At 42.4% G+C, this 16,009-nt stretch overlaps 1 protein-coding gene across 1 annotated transcript in view; it reads left to right on the top strand.

Annotated features, from left to right (window-relative positions):
* Nucleotides 1-16,009, top strand: part of LOC122927355 (serine/threonine-protein kinase N1-like) — an 84,214-nt gene that overhangs the window by 36,154 nt on the left and 32,051 nt on the right. The window contains 8 exon segments of the mRNA XM_044279127.1: nt 2,870-3,074; nt 3,898-4,080; nt 5,310-5,419; nt 6,639-6,782; nt 10,651-10,726; nt 15,058-15,131; nt 15,133-15,164; nt 15,438-15,492. Coding sequence (XP_044135062.1) covers nt 2,870-3,074; nt 3,898-4,080; nt 5,310-5,419; nt 6,639-6,782; nt 10,651-10,726; nt 15,058-15,131; nt 15,133-15,164; nt 15,438-15,492 — 879 coding nt within the window.

Here is a 16,009-nt window from a genome sequence, read left to right on the forward strand (position 1 = left end):
AGGTGAAAGAAATAGAAGACAGACCTCATTTATACCATCTTAGACTTTCGTCGTGGAAAGATCTCTCAGAGGGTCTCAGATCACGTCTTCCTTAAAAAGTTTGTCCAGAACTGGAAATTAATGTCAATGGGGCCAGGTAAAAAAAAAAACATCTGTTCAAAATGTTTCCAGTCTTATGCCAAGTTTCCATCTCCACCCCTCCCTGCTGGACCGGCAGTGTGACATGCTATCTACATGCATGTCACTGCTGCCTGTCAATGAATGGACTCAGTGGTGAGCAGTGCAGGAACGGTGCGTGACTGCCGAGGCTCAGTGGCCACATGTCGTTCTTGGAGCATCACTGCTGAGGCCATTGATTTAGATGGCATGTCACACCTCTGGGCTAGCAGGGACTGAAAGCAGTGGAGATCGGAGTTGAGGTCTGTAACCCGGATCGCTGTGGACAGGTGTTTTTTTTTTGCTTTTTGTTTAACTTCATTTCCCAGTCTTGGTCAACCCAGGCTGTCCAGTTTGGAGAATCCTTTTTTTTTGTAAAGAGTCCCTTGACGATCAGCAAGAGCTATCATGATGCAATGTGGTCTGTAGGAGCATTTGGTAGAGATTAAGTTTTTCTATGTCAGACTATTGTACAGTGTCTGGAGTAAACACTAAATTGCACACAATGCACTACAGCAGCGCATACTCTATTTCCACACTGAACCAGCAGGGGGTGCTGGGAGATGTGAGCTTAGAGAGCCTGAGTATTTCCAGTGAATCCATGTATAAATTATGATGTACTCCTATTCGGAACTAGATTAATATTTGTTCAAGTATCATACATATATGTAGAGCATAGGTTTATCTCTGAGCTTTATTTAGAGGGCAGCACACACGGAGCGTTAAATAACTATGTAAATTAATTGCTTTGTCTTGTACTGATCCTGAGTTACCGCCTGTATTATAATCCAGACCTGCATTCACAATCCTTCTGTTTATGACTGGAACCAATTGCATTTAGGCAGACATGTGCATAATAGCTTAGCTAAGCTCGTACAATGTTGCTGCATTCCCAGTAGAATTTGCTTTTCCTCTTTTACATCAGAATATTGTCCAGTGCTTGGTGTAAAGGGCACAGTTCCATCAATAAAAATCACTCTAGAGGCCCTATAAAGACACTGAACATGTAAGGGTTACTGGGCGATGTGAGCTCCGGAACCTAGAGAATTGAATGCATGGATAGGACATAAAGATATGCCATATACCGGAGGTCACACCAGTGGCTCTGTAACCCCACCAGCCGTGAGTGGATGCCGTGCCACTTTGTCTTCCGTCTCCTCATGGTTTTTTCCAAGTAGCAGCATTCGGCCATTAAGTATAATAGGCCGACTGTGTGGCCTTCAAAGAAACCCGAGCAGAGACAAGGTGGCACCACATTTTCTTATCACTTCTGTAATATTAGAATTTTTGTATGATCCCTAAACAGGGGGTCTAGCCAAGTTGTCTGTGATATATTAGGACTAATTAAACATAATTTAATCTTGGATATACATAGGTTCAGTGGCGTAACATAGAGAAGTAAGGGCCCCATAGCAAGGATCAAACCAAGCCCCCCACACAGGACAGAAGGGTTTCTGCCTAAATCTTTTTTAATGATTCTTGGGCTGTTTTTCCACTGCTTTATTTTCTAAAAGTTGTTCTTATAGAGAGTAGAGTCCTGACCAAGTTTTCACCTCCAGTAGAAGAGAAGATAACCCCAACTAAGACTGGGCCCCCTCTTGTGCTGGGCCCCATAGCAGTCGCATGGTTTGCCGCTATGGTAGTTACACCCCTGCGTAGGTTGCAATATCTGATATAAGCTAGATGTAAAATCCTAGTTTTTCTAGACAAGGGAATCCCTTTGCTTTGGTTTTCCCACATTAGAGTATCTTAATTGTGTCCAGACGGTATGTTGTGAAGACATATAGATCTGTGTGGCAGAATCCTATTGGCTCCATTGTATTTTTCGATTGTAAGGAAAACACCCAAGTTTTCGATAATAAAAGGAGTTGCTACAGGGTCCAGGAGTCTGAGGGGGCCACATAAGAAGACGCCGATATTATAGAAAGTGCATGCTGGTCAAGTTACACCTCTGGCTGCAGTTTGGCATGGAATGGGGGGTGCTGTTTCAATTTTTGCCTCAGGTAGCACGAAGGCTATGTGCTTCCCTAGCCACAAAGCACTGAGGGAAGGGGGCCCAAGCTGAACTCCACCAGGGCCCATGAGCCTTTAGTTACACCCCTGCTTAAGTCATTTGGGATCAGAAGAGAAAGATTCAAATACCACCATGAGTCATGACGTCTTATTCTTTTACTTAGACTGAATTTAAAGATTCTACAAAATCCAATTTTAAAATTCAGTAAAGGAATGAGAAGACATGACTCATGGTGGTATTTGAGTCTTCCTCTTCTGACCTCAAACAGCAGAAGACTCCTTTTATTAGAAAAATACAGTCTAGAAATACAAATGAACCAATAGGATTGTGACCTGTGTTTTAACAAAGAAAGTGGTGTATATATCCTCATAGTAGTATCGGAACGCAATTAGGATACTCTAACACGGAATTCCTTTCTCTAGATACATAACGTCCCCTTTGTAGCCATCTATCTTTTATACCAAATATTGTAACCTTGGTATATCCAAGATTTAATTATGTTTCATTAATCCTACTTTATCACTTATAGCCACTGGCAAGTATTACAAACAGCAGTATAGATATTAGTGTCATCTCCTACCATATTCCACCAATGTGCATGCTGAAATAACCCCTTTAAGTCTATATGTAAGCTATAAAATAGAGTTCAAATCCTAACCTACGCTAATGTCTTCTCTGCTTTCTTCCATTGCCGAGTAGGTGCAGGCTCGCCTCGTGGAGTCTCGGCAGAGAATAGATCTCTTGACACAGTCTCTACAGAGGTGTCTTGAGGACCTTCCTCATGACCACCCTAAAAGATGTCTCTTGAGAGAAGAGATGGCCATGTGTGTTTCTCCAACAAGACTGGGTGCTCCATCACCAACCTCTCCATACAGTACCCTCTCCAAATCTGCCCCCCTCACAGGTAACTAACTTGTTACTGGACTACCAATGTGTATTGGATGGCATATATTACATGAATGATGCCCAGCCCTTACAGAGAGATGAGATCTGGTTAGGAATCAAGACCAATGACCAGGAGGATAGAGCCTCTCCTTTATTGAATAGATGATGAGTATCACAGTACAAATAGCAGCAATAGGCACAGTTTTCAAGTATATGACAGAGTAGGATCACAGAGTAGGCTGTGTATTGGAGGTGGCTGTTATGGTGGTCCTCCTGAGGCTCAATCAAGAGAGACACATCTAATCTTCCCAAATCCACAAAAGGCATAGAACGTCTCTTAATATTTCTCTGCAATGCCCAAATGCAGGGTGCCGTTCTAGATTGCATGGCAAGTCCATCTCAGTAGTTTGGCAGGTGCAAGAGGCAAGATCATCCAGGCCACAGGCAGTAAAGTATACAACAATAGGTATGTGTTACCTTTACTGTCTTGGTCTAAGCATAGCCCCAGAGGATAATTCTTAGCAAAGTTGCTTTTATCACAACTTTCACACAGAGAAATTGTGTTTTCCTGGATAAGGCTTCTGTCTCTGCTTATTTGGCAGCAGCACACAGCAAACAGGTCTTCTGTCTTGCCTGTTGACCAGAAGACTCCCTAAGCAGGGGAAATAGGACCAGTCCACTACCCGGCAACTAACACTAAAGACTGCTAGTTAACTATTTCCTAGTCTAGTTAGCATTACAGTAAACATTTTCGCAGCTTTAGTACTAATGAACCATAACATTAACCCTTTAGCAGTGAACCAGCGAGTCACTGCCTTTCTAACTTCAACGTCTTAATGCAGGGGTGCTACAGGTTCGGCTCTTGGGATGTACAGACCTTTTAGACTCTGTCCCAGGTCGTACAAGGAGTTCCACTGTCTGGTTACCTGGAAACAACCCCCTGGAAGGAAAGACACTGAAAGCGAGAACATCACGGAGTATGTATTCACGAGCATCCAGCCTGAGCCGCAGTGATGACCCTTCTAGTGAGTATCATATTTTGTACATTTTGTGCAGTATAGCATATATACATGTTACTTCTACAATAAGCTATACATGTATACTGGCTGTACACTTGGCGGAAAAGCTCCTTCAGCAGAAGACCCCTCTGGCAGCAGCATATCTGCCCGAAAACAAAGGGATCAGGAATGTTTAAAAAAAATAATTTGTGGAGCCCTGTCAGTTCTAGTTACGCCACTGGTTCGGAGTCTGCGGGAATAGTTTTCTCCAAACTGTTGGACAGGCCATACACACTTTTGCCACCATTTGTATTGACCAAATGCATCTAAAATAAAAATGAGTAATTATACACCCTTCTATCTACTATCTGTGGAGCAGAAGAGAGTGAAGTAGGATCGGACTTCACAGGCTTTCTATTACGCATTAGGGAATTATTTATAGAATTCTCTAATACTTTGGCCTACAAAGTGGAGATTCAGTTTATTGCCCTGATGTAAGGTTGGTGCTGATAATGGGTTGGGGAGAGGCTAGGGCCTACTAGAAGAAAGAAGCGCCCACTGCTACTGTCTTCCTCGAATTAACATCCTGTGTAGTTTCTCCTCTGCACAGACTAGCCATGTTTTAAGAGAGGAAGGGGAAACCAGTTACTTCCCTCTTCTACCCAGAGGACAGCTCTATACATTTACATCTATTTACGTTTGAGCCGCTGCATATGAATCGTCTCTACTGGGGCTCAAATTAGAGACCTACAGAAGACTAACAGTGACCATGAGAGGATTTTCTCTGCCTTTATCATGAGGCATAATGTACTGGTATATAGAGATAAACCTGAACATTATAGCCAGAAAAAAAGCTGAAAAGTAAGTCCGCTCATGGAACAAATTTTTTTAAATTTTTTTAAATATGCATCCCATAACAGTAAAGAACATAGACATCTTTAATATCTTCAGAACTTTAACAATAAAGTTATCTCATACTAGCAACTTCAACTGATAAAAGTTAAAGCAGTTCTCTATGGCTTTACTTCAAGTGTTGTTTCAGTGTATTACAATAGTGTAGGGACAGGGATGGTAAACATTTTTGTAATATACTTTATTAGAGAAAGATGTTTCTTTGTACTAGAAAACCGGGTGTAAAGAGTCTTCTTAGCAAAGATCTAAAGATCGTTACTAAGGAGGTACTAATGATGCGTATGAACAGCATACCTACTGTATATGCAGTTGTTGATCCTGTCCCTTATTGTTTGTGTCCCCAGACGACATCAGCGTAGTTTTACGTCTGGATAATGTAGTGGTCGGGCAGACGGCGTGGAAGACAGAAGGGCGAGACACATGGGATCAGGTGTTCAAGCTACAACTGGAGAGGGTGAGCATAACAATGGAAGGGGCATAATGCTGGCAAATAATAAAACTGGAAGCAGTTCTTCAGGAGGTCTCCTCCATACCTTACAGTCTGAGTGCCACCAAAATATGATCAGTCTCTGGTCTTAAAGTATGAACACACTATCCAAAGCTTCCAGTATACAGTGCTGCCCATAATTATTCATACCCCAGGCAAATTATGACTTAAAGTTACTTTTATTCAACCAGCAAGTATTTTTGTTGACGGGAAATGACATAGGTGTCTCCCAAAAGATAATAAGACAATGTACAAGAGGCATTATTGTGGGGAAAAATATTTTTCTGCTTTTATTTACATTTGTACAAAAAGTGTCCAGTCCAAAATTATTCATACCCTTCTTAATAATCAATAGAAAAGCCTTTATTGGCCATTACAGCAATCAAACGCTTCCTATAATTGCAGACCAGCTTTTTGCATGTCTCCACAGGTATTTTTGCCCATTCATCCTTAGCAACGAGCTCCAAATCTTTCAGATTGGAGGGTCTTCTTGCCATCACCCTGATGTTTAGCTCCCTCCACAGATTCTCAATTGGATTCAAGTCTGGACTCTGGCTGGGCCACTGCAAAACGTTAATGTTGTTGTCTGCTAACCATTTCTTCACCACTTTTGCTGTGTGTTTTGGGTCATTGTCATACTGAAATGTCCACTGGTGCCCAAGACCAAGTTTCTCTGCAGACTGCCTGATGTTGTCGTTGAGAATCCTCATGTATTGCTCTTTTTTCATGGTGCTGTTTACTGTGATTAGGTTCCCTGGTCCATTGGCTGAAAAACACCCCCAAAGCATTAGGTTCCCACCACCATGTTTGACAGTGGGGATGGTGTTCTTTGGGTTGAAGGCTTCTCATTTTTTACGCCAACTGGACACTTTTTGCTCAAATGTAAATAAAAGCTGAGAAATGTTTTTTTTCCACAATAATGCCTCTTGTACATCGTGTTATTATCTTTTGGGAGACACCTATGTCATTTCCCATCAAAAAATTACTTGCTGGTTGAATAAAAGTAACTTTAAGTCAAAATTTTCCCAGGAGTATGAATAATTATGGCAGTACTGTACGTCTTCAGACATGACCTGGTATGAAGAGTCTCATATCATAGCTTCAGGGGTGCAGCCAGTGTACCCCTTCTAACAATGTCTACAATGCTTGCATTAACTCTTGCGTATTGTGTATCCTCTGGTTACAGTCTCGTGAGCTGCAGGTCTCTGTGTACAGGAGAGATTTCCGCTCACTTTGTGCTATCAAATATGTGAAACTAGAAGAATTTCTGGATGACCAAAGGAAAGAGACGTATCTGGAACTGGAACCGCAAGGAACCCTTTTATGTGAGGTAAGGCAAAGACCACACCGACAGAAACACAAGATATAAGTGTAGTTGTTTAGGGTAATTACTGTGGTGACCACATGTAATAGTAACTGTGTGTGTCACATACCAAATAACCCAGATATAATCAATGTATTCAGGTAATGGCCGCTAGTGGTATACACATGTGGACAAAATTGTTGGTACCCTTCCGGTAAAGAAAGAAAAACTCACTATGGTCACTGAAATAACTTGAAACTGACAAAAATTTACTGAAAAACAACTCATAAAAATCATACATGGCTTTTGAATTGTGGTTCATCAGAATGATTTTTTTTTTTAAACAAACTAATAAAATGACCTGGACACAAATGATGGTACCCTGAACTTAGTATTTTGTTGTACAACCTTTTGAGGCAATCACTACAATTAAGAAATTTCTGTAACTCTCAATGAGACTTTTCCATCTGTCCACAGGTATTTTGGCCCACTCCTCATTAGCAAATTGCTCCAGCTATCTCAGGTTTGAAGGGTACCTTCTCCAGACTGCATGTTTCAGTTCCTTCCACATATGTTCAATAGAATTTAGATCAGGGCTCACAGAAGGCCACTTCAGAATAGTCCAATGCTTTTCTCTTAGCCATTTTTGGATGTTTTTAGCTGTGAGTTTTGGGTCCTACTGGAGGACCCATGACCTGCAACAGCTTTTTGACACTGGGCAGCACATTTCACTTCAGAATGCCTTGATAGTCGTCTTGAGATTTCATTGTACCCTGCACAAATGAAAAATACTCTGGAACAGATGCAGCAATGCAGACCCAAAACATAACCGAGTCTCCTCCATGTTCCACAGTAGGTACAATGTTCTTTCCTTTGTATGCTTCATTTTTGCATCAGTGAACATAGAGCTGATGTGACTTGCTAAAAAGCTTCAGTTTTGTCTTATCTGTTGAAAGGACATTCTCCCAAAACCTTTGTGGCTTTTCAATATGCATTTTGGTAAATTCCAGTCTCGTTTTTTTATGATTTATTTTCAATAAGGGTTTCCTCCTCAGTTGTCTTATGTTAAAGGATAACTGTCACACTTAGACCCTAATTTCAATTTTCATATTTGTAGTTACTAATAACATGATATTCCAGAATCAGTTACTATTAGACTGACTTGCCCCATATTTAATAAGATTCAGCCCTTAGCAACCAGTCTGCATAAAACTGCAATTTCACTATTCAGTTAAGATGGCCGCCACTGCCCTCACCCTGAGGCTAATCCCGCCTGCCCTCACTAGCCAGTAACAATAGCCCCCCAAAAGTGTCAGTAATCAGAGCCCTCCCCCCTAAAGAGTTAATCCCCTGCAGCACAAAGGGGTCCTCTTGCCACATGTTGCTGTCATGTATACACTGAGCAGACGGCAGATCTCCCTTCCCTGGTCTGCGCTGCTTCCACTCTGCATTGTCCCAGTCTGCTGAGTGAGGGAGCGTCTGCCAAGCGCAGGGACAGGGAGAAGTGCACACAGCCCAGGCACTGTTATCAGCTGCTGGGGAGGACCTGGCTTTAATCATTTACTTACAGTCCCTGGCTGTCAGTAATGTGACCTTGCACGCTGCGTGCTTCTGCATCCTCCGTCCTTCAACACATAGACGGACCTGCACAGCAACCTGATTTTAAGCAGAGGTAAAAGTAGGCAGTACTGGGAACAAAACTGTGGAATTAAGGGGTAATTGAATACACAGTGAAAAGTTGAAATAGGGCCACCAAGGAGATATTAATCACCACAATCCAATACTCCCAAAAAACAAACAAAAAATGACAGTTATACTTTAAGTCCACTTTGGTGTTAGAAAGCAACGGATGGTGTGATCTGACAGTGATGTACATTGACCTTGGGGTTCACCTCTAATCTCTTTGGAAGTTGTTCTAGGCTCTTTGGTTACCATTCATATTATCCCTCTCTTCAATTTGTCATCAATTTTCCTCTTGTGGACACGTCCAGGGAAGTTGGCTACAGTCCCATAGACCTAAAACTTCTGAATAATATGTGCATCTGTAGTAACAGGAATATCAAGCTCTCTGGAGAAGGTTTAATAGCCTTTACCTTTCTAATCTCCTGAGACAACTCTCTCCGTAGCTTTCTTTGGTCCATGTTCACCCTTAAAATAGGCAGACTGACTGATTAAAAGACATCTGTGATGCCAATTAAAGGGCAAACCTTAGTTTAACATGTCCATATGACATGAAATTATTTAAATTATTTTCATTCTTTTCTAGGATACCATCATTTTTATCCAGGCCAGTTTTATTAGTTTGTTTTTCAAAATTATTTTGTTGAACAGCAATTCAAAAGCAATGTCTGATTTTCAGCAATTTTTTTTTATTGATTATTACTTTTGTCAGTTTCAAATTATTTCAGTGATTATCAGCGGTTTCTCATGTGGAAATGTTATACTTCTCATGGAGAGTATGACTTAAAATGGGGGCGTGATACACTCCCTGAAAGATAGAGAGGTTGGGATAAGGAGTGATAACATGTATGAAAAAAAGAACAGATATGTTAAGAGTGGAGCAGAGGGGGCAAAATTGCTACCCTGACAGAAAAGAGTATAAAAATAATTTTATTCTCTATGCAAATAAGGGGTTCAGTGGACTAAGGGATGTGGCCATAGTGCAGCAAGCCCAGGAGGGGAGAGGAACAGGAAGCGAGTGGTAGTAGTGACGAACACTGTGGTGGTAGTATTTACAGTGGCGGTCCTTACATTGGCACTTCCTGGGACATGCAGTGAAGTGAGGAATACACCCTTTCTTCCCCTCGGGTCACACCCTGGTTTGGGGCCTCCTGTCTTATAGTAGGTGGGGTGCTCTTGTTGTGGATGGGTTTATAGAATGCAAGGCAGGGGTCCCTTGAGATGGCAGAATATAATGCCTTGGCAGTGCAGGTGATGATGCAGCACAAGGATGAGATCAACTCTACTCGACAGATGGTACATACAGGCACAAGCACGAGTAGGCACTGTCTTTACAAGTTGCATAGACAGTTTTCGCAAGGCTTTATATAGAGATGAATGGGTAATATGGTCCCTTTTCCAGTTAATCCGAGCAATCTTCCCAGGCCAAGATTTATCTCTCACTCTCTATATTCTGTAGTTCAATCTGTATTTCTACAGTGCCCAGCTGCGGGGTGTAATCTTTAACAGATGACCAGTATGGTAGGAGACCTGAAGCTTTTAACACTAAGCAAAATGCAGTGATGTCCATAGTCAACATACATGTATTACCTTCACTGAATATTTTTCCATGCACTGTCCCTTGAAATGGATAATAAACTTTCTGCTATGCTCAAGTTTACTTACCCTCAGAGGCTGGCACCTATTACAGTCACTTTTCTGGCTGCTCTTGGCTTACAGGGCTGGTGTGTCCCTGTCTGCTGTTTGTCCTTGCAATTTCCACACTACGCTACAAACTAACTACACACAGCCCACAGATCAGAAGGGGAGGGACCAGCCCGCACCTAGAAACTGAATCTAGGGCTGGCAAATTAACTCTCTCCCTCCCATATATAGTCTTAGGGAATTACAATGCAGAGCATATACCATTAACCCCCTTTATCAGTGAACCACCGGGTCACTGCAAAAGCCTCTAGGCGCACCTCAGCTCCTCAGCTTTCTGGTGCTGACCACCTCCCTCCGTGCACTGAGGCCCTCATTTGCACAAATAATAAGTCTTTTTTCTTGGGAACTCCGCAACTGATATTCCCAAGCCAGGTATAATTTTACTCAACAAGATCAGCATGCAGTACACTTGGTTTAATGACGTTGAGCCTACTGACAGGTGCTCTTCAAGTGATATCTCCATATGGACATGACCTATGGTATATATGAACATATATCTGCTGTATTTCAGGTGACGTTTTATAATCCTGTGATTGAAAGGTTCTCCAAACTACGCCGACAGAAGAAGATTTTCTCTAAAGAACAAGGTCTTTGTATAATGCAAATTAACTTAAAAATACAATATGGTGCCCAAATAACAGTGCCAAATATTGACCAAATAATACTTCCATACAGTTGTCTAGATAACACTGTAACCGTGTTACACTGCAAAAATCATATGCTGTACAGAGGTCCAAGTAGCAGTGCCACACAGAATTTACTACCGTACAGTGCCCAAATAATACCAGTATACAGTGACCAATCAACGGCTGTACTCCCCAGCCTGGAATGACAGTACATTAGTGGCTCCCCCTTCTGGATGGATAATGCCCCTCTGTGCCCATACAGATCGTACACCTCTAAAGTCAGCCCTGTACAGTAGTCTGCACATTTACATTTACTGATGCATATAATTGACTGTGCACATGTTATATCCTCATCTTCAACTACTCCCCTCACTAACCTCTCCAGTCCTCCCTTATACCCTTCTCACATCTACAACTGTAGGGCTTCTCTCATGCTGCCCCTATCATCTGGAACTTAATTCTTCCCCTTTACACTCCCTCACTAAGATACAGTTGTGTACTTTTTGGCTAAAATTATTATTATTTAAAAAAAAAAAAAAAATTCTTAAAAGTTATTAAAACTTCTTAACAGTTTCTCTTCTGCAGCCTGCATGTATTCTCAGACATTGCAGGCTGCTCAGTCCAGTGTGAAATCCATGACAGCTTGGTCTGCAGGCCCTCTCTCTGCCTTCCTCCATGTTCTTAAAGCTTACATCCCTTTTGACTTAGGCCTCTTTCACACGGGCGTGTGTGCCCCGTGGCCGTGCTGTGGCCCGCAGTGCACGAGCACAGTCCGCGGGGCAGCGGATCACGGACCCATTCACTTGAATGGGTCCGCGATCCGGCCGTTCCGCAAAAAGATAGGACATGTTCTATCTTTTTGCGGAATCGGAAGTACGGGACGAAACCCCACAGAAGCACTCCTTAGTGCTTCCGTAGGGTTCCGTTCCGTGGTTTCGTTCCGCACCATTCCGCATCTCCGGATTTGCGGACCCATTTAAGTGAATGGGTCCGCATCCGTGATGCGGAATGCCCACGGAACGGCACCCGTGTATCACGGATCCGCAAATGCGGTCCGCAATACTGGCAACGGGGCGCACACGCCCGTGTGAAAGAGGCCTTAAGCTTATTTTATTTGGGTTTAGGTTGAACAGAAATCAGGGCCAAAGTGGGAAAAAAAAAAGCAAAGAACCATATTTACCCTCAAAAAGTATCCATAAAAACTACAGCTCATCCCATACACAAGAAAAAAAAGAAATGTTATGGGTCTTAGAATATGGCCTCATGCACACGACCGTTGTTTGGGTCCGTTGTTTGCTGAAGGCAACACGGGCGGCTTCTGTTTTTTGCGGATCCACGGCTTGCGGACCGCAAAAAACTGAACGGTCGTGTGCATGAGGCCATATTCTAAGATTTTATGAAGCAAAACATAAAAAATAAAAAAACGCTTTCTAAATTTGGTATTACCGTAATTGCACAAACCCGCAGAATGGAATTATCATGTAATTTATATATGATATTCCCCAAAAAAAAACATGACCGAACAGTTTTTTGACCACAAAGGAATAAAAAGTGAAAAAGTGATCAAAAAGTCATATGTGTTCATATCACATAGCTGACAATAGAAAAATAAATCCATTATGGCTCCATACCCCAAAGGTCAAATTCTGCTCCTTTCCGTTCCCTGTTTGTGCCCAAACAGATGTTTATTACCACATATGGAGTATGGGGTCCTCAGGAGATAAGTTTTAACATTTGGAAGGTGCTTTTTAAAAAAAATTTAGCTAAATTTACATATAATTATAATTTTTTAAATGTCAAGGCTAAACTCTAATACATTCTATGAAATACCTTTGGGTTCAAAATGGTCTCCACACCCCCGAGATGAATAACTTGAGGGGTGTACTTTCCAAAATGGGGTCTCTGGGGGGTGTTTAGCGCCTGAAGGCCTCAGCAAACCTGAAATGGTGTCTTAAAACATCCTAACCATGCCGTAGTACACTAGTACCAGATACGAGATATTTCTAAAATCTGCAGAATCGGTGAGTTTTGTTTCTCTGTTACTGAAAAAAAGGATCAAAAATGAAATTCTGCAAATTCTTTTTTATTTTACCTCTACTTTGAATAGCTGAAAGGTGCCTGGGTCACTTCACCTGCTTCTCTATCAGATCACTACTCCAGCAGTGAGGAGGAAAGATAATGAGCATGTTAGTCCACCCCTAAATGCAGGACAAGGAGGACCAGGAGGATAAACAGCAGGGGGCGCTACCAGACAGGAAAATGTACATAAAATAACAGTATATTACAATAATACTTTATTAAATTAATTTCCTATTCATTTCTTAGTAATACTTTTCATGAGATAACCCCTTTAAGGAACCAGCTTCTCTGACTCATATGGACGTGAATGGAGTGCGTCAGGCAGTGGTTCTGGAGAGTTGTCAGATATTAATGGCATATCCTGTGGATACACACCATAATTGTCTAAGATTGGATTAAATCTTTTAATACTTAGCTCTTCACATCTGCTTCTCCACCTTTACCTCATTAGCCAACTGTCCTAACCTCGAGCTGCTCTCTGTGTTTCTCCTCCACTTAGATTGTAGGACCCTATGGACAGAGCCCTTTCCTTTCCCACAGATTATGTATACATCCTGCGCAGTGTACAATACTGACAAAAATAACAAGGAGTTGTTTGAATTAAATGAGGTTTTCTATGTGTGAATGTCATGGTGATATGTAAGTGATTATAATATTGGAGCAAAATACGTTTATTGGGGAAACTGTACAATTGAAAGGAGGCTCTAGTACTCTGTCGGGCCTCCTCTAGTCTGGATATGAGATGAGATACGGCCTCTAGCCTAGATATGAGATGAGATACGGCCTCTAGCCTGGATACAAGCTGAGATGCAGTTGGACATGGAGGCATACAGGTTCTGTATGGTATCCTGCAGCACGTTTGCAGCTGGGCCTGTAGATTCTGCACACTCCTAGGTTGCCGAAGCTGGCGTCCCAGCTGGTCCCATAAATGCTCAATTGGAGATAAATCTGCCAAATCTGAGACATTCCTGGGAAACCCTTGCTGTGTGCGGGCGAGCATTATCTTGCTGAAAAATACCAGTTGGAAGCCCTACCATGAGAGGAAAACACATGGCCGCAGGATGTCCTGCACATATCTCTGAGGTGTTAGTGTCCCTCATATCAGTACTAGGGGAGACCGACTGTCATAGTGATGGCTCTCCAGATCATCTCACCAGCAGTTGGGGCAGTGTCACTAGAGCAAAGGCAGGATTTTAGCCCTCACCATGAGGCTTCCAAACTTGAACCGCACCATTTTTGGATCCCAAACAGAACCTGGATTTGTGATTAAAGATGATATGGTTCCAGTCTGTAGCAGTCCAGGTTTCTCTTTCCCAACACCACTGGGAAGGAAGGCCACGGTGGCTGGCTGTCAATGGCAGGGCACGTAATGGGCACCATAACACCAAATTACTTCCTGCTAAGAACTTGAACATGGTCTTAGCATTTACAGGGGTGTGTATTGGTGATCTGTGTGGACTGTCCAGAACCTGTTCGCCATGTGTGCGTGCCCTCACATAACCACTGCTCCCAACACCTCCTAACAGCAAGGTCAGAATGGCATAGATGGTGAGCAATTCATGAAAATGACCATCCTGCTTCTCTCAGTCCAATGAAAGCACCCCCTTTCAAAGTCTGTCAGCTGGGCAAACTGTCTTCAAGTGCCTCATCGAGGCATGTCTAGCATCAAACAATCTTTCACCAAGAAGTACACTACCCAAAGGTAGCCTCTGAGAGCCTTTTTATAGGACAGCAAGGGAAGCACTCTTTATGCCCTCTTGTGGCAGGACCCAGTAGTCTAATCAGACCACATGTAATCATTTACATATCTGCTTTAGACATAACTGCATGCCAAGTTTTACAACATTCTGACTTTTCTATCTGGGCGCATTCAACGTCGGACTGGCCCACCAGAGTACTAGAGGATCCTTTAGTGGGTCCATGGTCTGATACCTTAGTGGGCCCCAAAGGTTCAGAGAGAAAAAATAAATTGGAGCTGCCTTTGGAGACAATACATTGCCACTAGGTTCTATTTCGTTGAATCAAAATCTGTTAGACTTTATTGATATGGGGGTTGGACCCTGAGAATAATTTTCTCTAGGAAGCCCAAGGAACCCCAGTGTTTTGTCAATGAGTGTATGTGAGAACTACAGGTTGCTGTTGTTCTGTCATTATGAATAGAAAGTAAATTTAATTATTAAATTATGTCTCTGTTGTGTGAATGTTCTACACAGGAAAAGCATTTCTTCGTGCTAGACAGATGAACATCGATCCTTCGACCTGGCTCCGTCTCCTACGCAGAGCGATTCCCTGCCAGCACTGGAGGGTACAGTCCTGCAGAGTGAGTCTTGTGACTTCTTGATCCTTCTGTCAGTGTATCTGTAGCGTAGCCTCCATGATAGTTTTCCATAAATTATATCACATAAGTTGTTGGCTATGCCTCTTCTGTGTCTGATATTCTAGCAGTTGGCTCAAGGGTCTTTTGGGGTGAGGGGGGCCCTTCTGTCCTGGATGGCAAAATTGCCACCATTATGGAGTCCCATTTTCATTTCTCATATGGTGTCCTTGCTCTTCTGTCTATGCCGCAGTTCTTATATTCTGATTTTATCGACAGAGAACTACAACTGGATTCTCTTACTCTGAGACCAAATCAGGAAACAAAGGATGAGGTGAGACATTTTTACATTTCTTCTTCACATTTTTGTCATGATTCAGCGCAATCTAAAGACTTGGATGGCATAATTCTCCTATAAAGGTTTAGGGGAATAAAGCATTTGAGATGCTCTTGTGATATATCCCAAGATGACATCTGGTGGGAACCAAGAGTTGGGATCTCTACCAGCCATTAGAATGAAGGGGCCAACAGCACTTGAGTATTCTGCTACATAGCCAGTAGATCTTGGAGGTCCATCAACATGCCTAGAAGATATTAGCTGAGCGTTGATGGGCTCTGTGCTTGGTAGATTGCTGTAGACCCTTTGTTCTATTGATCAAAGTGGCCCCAGCTCATGAAATCCACTTCCTCTGACATGTCTGAACCACCCTGGCGCAAAATGCTGTACATGTACATGCTGGCACTATGTGTTAAGTGCAAAACGCTGTACATTTACAGTGTTTGGATGATGTAGACACAGGAGCTATGCTTGCACCATCTGCAGGACGTATGTTACAGCTGACACTCTCTGC

The sequence above is a fragment of the Bufo gargarizans genome, chromosome 2, assembly GCF_014858855.1.
Source record: "Bufo gargarizans isolate SCDJY-AF-19 chromosome 2, ASM1485885v1, whole genome shotgun sequence".
In the NCBI taxonomy this organism is placed as follows: Eukaryota; Metazoa; Chordata; class Amphibia; order Anura; family Bufonidae; genus Bufo; species Bufo gargarizans.